Raw genomic sequence first — 8,128 nt, forward strand, 5'->3', positions numbered from 1 at the left:
ATTAAATAAATAAATAAATGTTTTCTTGAAGAAGAAAAAAAACAGAGGATGTCGTAAAAGTCCGGATAATAAAAAAAATACGATTCTTGCTTATTTTTATTTAATTATTAAAACATAAACTCGAAAGCAGCAAGTGAATGATGGAAATAGATTGAGCGATGCAGAAATGAGGTCACTATGGTGGAAAGGTGGGGAAGAGTTGGTGAATTGTGGGGATGAAGATGTGAGAACAGTTCAGGGTCAGGGGAGGTGGCTTACTTTGGGTTTTGACTACCCTGAAATACATACTACATAGCAGTACAGTAACAGATTTGAGTATATTTTCTTTCTATAAATAAACAGAAATATTTGTGTTTTTGTTATTATTTACAATATATATATATATATATATATATATATATATATATATATATATATATATATATATATATATATATATATATATATATATATATATATATATATATATATATATATATATATATATATATATATATATATGTTATATATTATATGTTTAATATGTTTATATATTCAAATATATATATAAATATATATACATACATATATATATATATATATATATATATATATATATATATATATATATATATATATATATATATATATATATATATATATATATATATATATATATATAATATTTATATATATAAATATATAAGTCAGCGCATTAATATGTAAGATTTTTATGTTTGAAATTACAGCTCAATTAATCGAACACAAAGAGAATGTATGCGCCATACCGCACCAAGTAGTGACATTGAAATGATGCAATTTATAGTTATGATTTATTCTTAAATTACGCGGTCTGCCTAGTTAAAAAAATTGTTTAACATTTGTTGAAACAAACTTTGGAATGCAATTAACAGGCGCAGTGGGGTAGCTGGGCATACGCTCGACTGCGAAACTGTCGTCGCGGGTTTGATTTCCGCCAATTGAAAAGTAAATTAAAGAAATATTTATTTTCAATTGGTATATTTTTTACATCATCTACTTTCCCTATTTTTATCCTATCTGCCGAAAAGCTTAGAAAAGTAGATCGCTAATCGAATCAAATATTCACAGCTGGGTGAAAAAAAAGAGAGAAAAAATAAATTTATCATTAGTTTTTGGCATGTTAACATAAATATATCCAATATTTATACGTACCCTTATTATTACTTTTAATTACAAAATCAATACCTATGTACAGGGATATTTTTAAACAAAAAAAGTCCGGAACTCACTCAATGCCAAGCTTTTTCTAAAAAAATATGTATTCAAATACCATTTAATCATTTTGACACATTTATTTTTTTAATTACGTAAGCACAAACATTGTTTCGTCTACTTGATTTTGAAAATTAAAAAAATATCCGCGAAAAAGGGTGCTGGAACGCCGTTCCACCACGTTACATGGAAAAAAAGCCCTGCCTATATACATTAAGCTACAATCTTTGATCGGTGTTCGATAAAAATTGTAAAGTACAAAGTTGATAATATGGACAGTTATCGAATATTTTAATATCTGATAACGCTGAAAATAACACATTTCAAGCAAGGTACTCCATTAACAGTAGCCATAGCAACGTGAAGCGTGTCAAACAATAATTTAAAATCGTGTTTCAGCTTTGGTTTTGACAGACTGTCCCTGAATTTCAGGCTCGAGTGTGCTTTTCGACACGTAAGCGACTGAAAGAAAATCAAAAGTGGTACATTTTCAGAGATAACAAAATGTCGGACATTACTTCGACGGGTACGAGTGAAAGCTACGAGTATGATCTGAGAATTGAGAAAACTTTGGCGATAATCAAACCGGAGGCTGTGAAATTTGCTCCAGAAATTGAAGGAATAATAAAAAAGCAAGGTTTCGATATATTAGCGGTATGTTCATTATGGTATATATTTTTTTAAAGCGGTGTTTTATTTTCAAGTCCATAGATTTAGTTATTTAAAACGGTTTAAAACTGACATGACAACATAGCGGATTTTTTTGTTTAGTTAAATAGAGACAACTTAATTATTGTAGGTACCTAGAAATTACGTCCAAAAGTTAGTGAAAAACATTTATGGAATAGGTACCTATTTCTATTTCTTTTATATTAGGTATGTTCTATGTATAAAACACGTTCCTACGTTTAAAAAAATAAATCCATAATTTTTGGAATTCACGAATCATTACATTTTTAACTATATATATTTTACTAAGTGAAAAAATCATGCAGTGAATTTATTTAGATGTCTCCCAATTATTTTAACCGGCACAAGCTACTTCAAAATAAATATTTTATTTATTATTTAGCTCAGTGCATAGAGCATCTTATTACGGATATGGCGGTGTATATATATTTTTATTTGGTTAAAAAAATACGTACTGGATTTTTTTTGCAAAGGAACTTGTATGATAATAGCACTCTTTGTTGTATTTTTATTTTTAATAATATTAATACGCAATGATATTGTCTTAATTCCTGTACCAAAATAAATAATTATTATTTTTATTTGTGAAGGTCAAATGTTTATTTTATTAATTCTATCGTATTCCTGTATGCAAAAGTCAATTGCAAATACTGAAGAATACACTTATTAACTTATTCTCATAGCTCAAACAAAATTTAAATGAATAGTTAAATTGCATAATTAATAAAACACAAAAAATATTTAATAATATTTTTTATGACACATCTACAGAAACGTAGCATATTTTTTTATATGAAAGGAATATGAAAGTCCCAAATAATACTTTTAATTTGAGATGCGACAGCGGTTGTTACATAAGAAACTCTTACAAAAATATACAACATCCCAGAAATAAGCCAATTTCGATGTTATATTATGGGCTGAATGGTGAACATTGTACAGTGTATAAAGTAATCACTTAACTCAAGTAAGCAATGTCAAGTCATAAGCTGTGTAAATGCTCCCATTTCCAATTTCCCATAATATTATAAGACCATCACAGTGTTGAGGTACCAAATTTTTGAATTTTTATTTTCTCAAATTAAAATAATCATAGCTCCGAAAATATTCTTCATTCATGATTTCTTTGTTGATATTTTTTCTGTATTATTATTTTCCATCTAGTGATATAGTTTCTGATATAAAAAGTATTATTCATTGTAGTTTGATAGTCTATTCATTTTTTAAACAGAAGAGAACAATTCATCTTACACCGGAACAGGCAGCCGAATTTTATTCAGAGCACTTTGGGCAAACTTACTTTCCCAATCTTGTGGTCCACATGTCCAACAGCCCTTGTATCGCCCTCTGCATAGCTAAACCTAATGCCATAGCTGAATGGAGGAAGATCATGGGACCCACCAAGTAAGTTAATTCATTTGGCCAGATGTACAGTAATATTTCTATTGTCACTTTGGGCAAATTTACTTTCCCAATCTCGTGGTCCATATGTCCAAAAGTCCTTGTATGGCTAAACCTAATGCCCTCTGCATAGCTAAACCTAATGCCATAGCTGAATGGAGGAAGGTTATGGGACCCACCAAGTTAGTTAACTCAGTTAGCTTGATGTAGAGTAATACACCATTTTATTTCACATACCCTATTTTAGCATTCAGGAGAAGGGATAAAGGTAATTTTGAAAATAATTCATATTTTGTCGATAAATGCAGAAATGAAAACCTTTATTTAATGAGTTTACTAATGTTTAAAAAAATCCTTTACTTTATTCAATACAATTGTAATTGTTATAAATTTTATAATTAAAATATTATAGTTAAATAATAATATGAAAAAAATAAGAATTTCAAACCTTCAACTACAATTATCTTAGAACACTCTTCCCTTGACCTTTCTTGTCCTTACTGCATTATCTTTATAGTATTTTTTATTTATTATTAATTTTACTCTAAGCAGCATGTGATAGAAACTTTCAGTTTTTGACAAAATGCGGTATCGAAATTGGTCAATGTTATAAATGTGGAGGTCCCTGCCAAAACGTTATATATCCATTTTAAATAATTTTAAGTTATCAGGAATTCTAGCTTGTAAAATTGTTACATTTTGGTGCGATTTAATGATTACTCATTGGTTTAACATAGGATTGGTCATGTTTTATCGCAAGTTTAAGATTTTGATAGAATACAGTAAACATAAGAGATTTGAATTTAAAGGATTTTTTGTGCAATATTGGAAGCAAACCTTTTTGGTGAGGACCTCCACAAATATATCCCATGACTATTAAAATGTATAAAATTGAGTTAACATTGTTAAATGGTTTGTTCAATAATGGTGTTGCCTAACATTCACAGTGTAGTGGAAGCTCAGGCATATTGTCCTAACTCAATAAGAGCAAGTTACGGAAAGAGGACAGGAGAAGAAGATGACTATTACAATGCGGTGCACGGCAGTGATAACCATTCAGCTGCTGTAAAGGAAATACACTTCTTTTTTCCAAAAAGTAAATGTACCTCCTTAATGTTTATTTAATTTTATTTCAAAATAAATATAAATAAATTAACTGGTCAAATTATAAGCTAAAATAATGAATTGAAAAGGATATTTTCTAGCGTTTCTCATGTCGCTCACTCCTTTCAAGAACGTCATAAATCAAAAATCGTAAATTTTCAGTTGTGCATGTTTTCGGAATGCCCAGAAAATGTACTATATCCCAGCAAAAGCGGCATATTTTTAACATAATATTTACCCGCTACAGGGCAGAAAGTGTTGTTTTTGTATTTTGAAGAAAAGGTATTGTTAATTATTTTTTTAAAGTATACTTAATATTTTTCAAATGGAGAAAAAACCTTCAGATTTTACCTAAAAAGATCTGTTGCACAGTAAACAGTTCAGTAAGTGGCTTGATATTTATTTTTAATATATTGTATTATGTTTTCAAACTTTAAAAACGTTCTCCTGAAAAATCAAGTTTTTCGATTTATGACGTTCTTGAAAGGAGTGAGCGATGTATGTGATTATAATCCAAGATTCGGACCTCATATACAAATGAAAAAGCTTCTGCTGAATAAAAAGCTTCTTTTATCTCACCAATAGATGTCTCTAGTGAAATTCTAGTGATTCAAACACTATGTTTTGAAATTGATGTTCCAAGAATTTGAGTAGTGTGGTTGTCAATCATGGGTAGAATTGATGAATGTTACATGTGTGTAAAGAGATCACATAAAGTGACCAGCCTATGACGGTCGTAAGCCCCGTAATGCCCAGACTTTCATATTCTTCTTCATCTATGTTGAGATGTCAATAAATAATATGAAATATACCTCCTAATTGAGACTTGAAAATATGCACACACAAATTTAATAACTTTTAGATTATTTCATGAATATCTATGTTTCTCTTGTAGTTGTGTTTTCTGTAAGACTTCTTACCTTTGTTGGCCCTAAAGGCTTATTTTGCTTGGCCTATAGGACCAGTGTGGTAATAAAGACAAAATTGTAGCACATTCTGTCCAGAATTCTTACATCATTATAAATATTTTTAGCTTTCCACCATGGAGTTTGAAATATACGGCGAGGCATATATTATTATTTTTTCTTTATATTTCTTTCTACTGTTTAATAAGAAAATAAACAGATTTAAACCTACCGAAACATGACATTAAAATTTAAATAATAGAGAATCTAACGTGAGTCTTAGGAGTGTCTATTATGAGCGAAACTGAAGAGAGAATGTAGTATAAGAGTAATGTAAATAAAACATGTGTAATGGTTAGTGCATTTGGCTACCATGCTGAAAGCCCGGGATCAATTCCAGGGAGTTCAAAATAAATATAAGTTTTTTTTCACTATAGTATTTATTTAATACCACCCTAGACCCGCACCTGAAGCGTAAGACTTATCATCTCGTTTTCAAATAATAAACAACCAATGTAACACTCCCTCGATGCAATGCAGTATCCTATGTACCATTTGTTTCAGAAAAGTGGATAGGAGAAGAGAATAGAATAAATAAATCCACTGAAAATTGGTACCTATAATTTTTATTGTTTTCAATCATTCAAATAATTTTCTTTGTTTAAAGATTTGGTGTTTAATTTGTAGAACTCTTTTTATTTATATCGTTGTCGAACAGGAGAAAGTGACCAAGTGCATTTTTTACAAAAACGTGATCATTGACTATTTGATATCTTACTAGCTTAATATTGCCCTGAAAAAAATCCCAAAGGATTTTAAACTTGGAAGCACAATATATCGATTTGTTAAAAATGACCAACTAGATTGATGTTTATTTTCTTGCCAAGCAAAGGTGACTTAAATGGCCCTCCTGAACATTTTATGTTTTGTTAGTTAGTTACTTTCTCCTGTACGACTACAATTTATTAATATTAAAATCAAACACTGATTTTTAGAGTATATGCAATATTTATTTAATGATTTCATTCCATTTAATCTTTACGGTAGTTTGAAAATGCCAGAACAAGGCAAATCAATTGTCAGAATATTTTATTATTATCTGTTTTCAATAATAAAACACCATTTAGTAGACTCTAAAAACCATTGTTTGATTTTAATATTTGATATATAAAATAAGTTTCTGTTTCAACAGAATTCACCTCAAGTTTTTTAAAAGAAAACATTAAAAAATGTTATTTATATTTTTTAATTAATGTTTTATTTAGTAAATACCACTATTTCTTAAAATCTACTGTGACAAGTGTTTTCGATGCATTCCGCAGTTTGAAAATGATGCGGAATGCATCGAAACACGTGTCACAGTAGATTTTAAGAAATACATAGTGGTATTTACAATGTTAAACATTAATTAAAAATGGATAGATTTAACCACAAAGTGATTGCCGAATCAATTAATGAAATTATATATTTTTAGTTATGGTCGGTCCCATATTACGAGACTGGCAAATTAATGAGTACCTTCAAGGAAATGTCAACACTACTCTCGTAAAAGGACTGGAAGAGTTGTGCAGAGAGAGGCCGGAAGATCCTCTGGTCTGGTTGGCAGATTGGCTCCTGACCCACAACCCATATTGTCCTGCGACAGTTCCTATCTCGGCTGACACTGAGAGCCAACTCACTTCCAATACGTCGACCACAGAATCTACCATGAGTTAAAGTATTCAATCTCCAATATGTTATCCTGTTACTGTAGTAAGTAGTTAGATATATTCAGGATTCTGCTGACACCATTAAAATTCTGTGTTCATAGTAACTTTTTAGGTTGTGGGTTTTAAAATAAAAAAATTGGCATATCGCTCACTCCTTTCAAGAAAGTCATAAATAAAAAAACTGGATTTTTCAGGAGAACGTTTTTAAAGTTTAAAAATATAATACAATGTATTAAAAATAAATATCAAGCCACTTATTGAACTTTTTACTGTGCAACAGATTTTTTTAGGTAAAACCTGAATGTTTTTTCTCGATTTGAAAAATATTTAGTATATTTAAAAAAATAATTAAACAATACCTTTTCTTCAAAATGCAAAAACAACACTTCCTGCCCTGTAGCGGGTAAATATTAAATTAAAAATATGCCACTTTTGCTGAGATATAGTACATTTTCTGGGCATTCGGAAAACATGCACAATTGAAAATTGACGATTTTTGATTTATGACTATCTTAAAAGGAGTGAGCGATATATGAAAATGTACAATTTTAAAATCTAAAATGTAGTTTAATAATAAAAGATATTTTTATGAACCGTGTATAGATACAAATTGTTATCAGATTTATGTTTTGTACTTACATTTCTTGATGGAACTGTATTTTATAGAATAAAATAACAACTATGTAGTTTTTTCCTCATGAATTTTACTTGACCAGCCACCGGGTTTCGTCGTAACCAACATGTCACGACGAAACCCGGCTGCTGGTCAAATAAAATTCATGTGGAAAAAACTGCATAGTCGTTATTTTATTCTACAAGTTGTTATCGTTTTGAAATTAATTTGTTTTTATTTTTTTATTGCATAAAAAAAAGTATTTGTTTAAAAATTGGCGGATTGTTATAAAATTATATATAGGAAATAAAACACGGATAGATATTTTATGAAATTTTATTGATTCCTTGGAATATTAAAAAAAAAAAGAAAATGGTAAGAAATTACAAAACATGTATTACAATAAAAATATATTAAAAAAAAAAACAGCTTAAGTATCATCAAAACTAAAATGTTTATCACAGTTATGAAAA

At 29.1% G+C, this 8,128-nt stretch overlaps 1 protein-coding gene across 2 annotated transcripts; it reads left to right on the forward strand.

Annotated features, from left to right (window-relative positions):
* The first annotated feature begins 1,438 nt into the window (after positions 1-1,438).
* LOC148311084 (nucleoside diphosphate kinase 5) lies at positions 1,439-7,979 on the forward strand. 2 transcript variants are annotated; one of them, XM_088257285.1, is made up of 5 exons: positions 1,439-1,565; positions 1,666-1,887; positions 3,155-3,327; positions 4,272-4,420; positions 6,808-7,167. In XM_088257285.1, exons 2-5 carry the CDS (start codon positions 1,738-1,740, stop codon positions 7,047-7,049), a joined length of 714 nt encoding a protein of 237 aa, XP_088113411.1. In that variant the 5' UTR covers positions 1,439-1,565; positions 1,666-1,737; the 3' UTR covers positions 7,050-7,167. The 2 variants fall into 2 exon arrangements, with proteins under 2 accessions (XP_088113411.1, XP_088113410.1); XM_088257284.1 differs by lacking the exon at positions 1,439-1,565 and having other exon boundaries at positions 1,624-1,887; positions 6,808-7,979.
* Positions 7,980-8,128: the final 149 nt, after the last annotated feature.

This window comes from Brachycentrus maculatus, unplaced genomic scaffold (assembly GCF_059751285.1).
Source record: "Brachycentrus maculatus isolate JH-2025_06_01 unplaced genomic scaffold, ASM5975128v1 h1tg000077l, whole genome shotgun sequence".
Classification (NCBI taxonomy): domain Eukaryota; kingdom Metazoa; phylum Arthropoda; class Insecta; order Trichoptera; family Brachycentridae; genus Brachycentrus; species Brachycentrus maculatus.

Excerpts from the sequence above, each read along its gene's own strand:
- LOC148311084 (XM_088257285.1), top strand. The coding sequence starts at position 1,738 with ATGTCGGACATTACTTCGACGGGTACGAGTGAAAGCTACGAGTATGAT. Across the intron at positions 3,328-4,271 it reads AAGATCATGGGACCCACCAA|TGTAGTGGAAGCTCAGGCAT; the intron begins GTAAGTTAATTC and ends TAACATTCACAG. Across the intron at positions 4,421-6,807 it reads ACACTTCTTTTTTCCAAAAA|TTATGGTCGGTCCCATATTA; the intron begins GTAAATGTACCT and ends ATATATTTTTAG.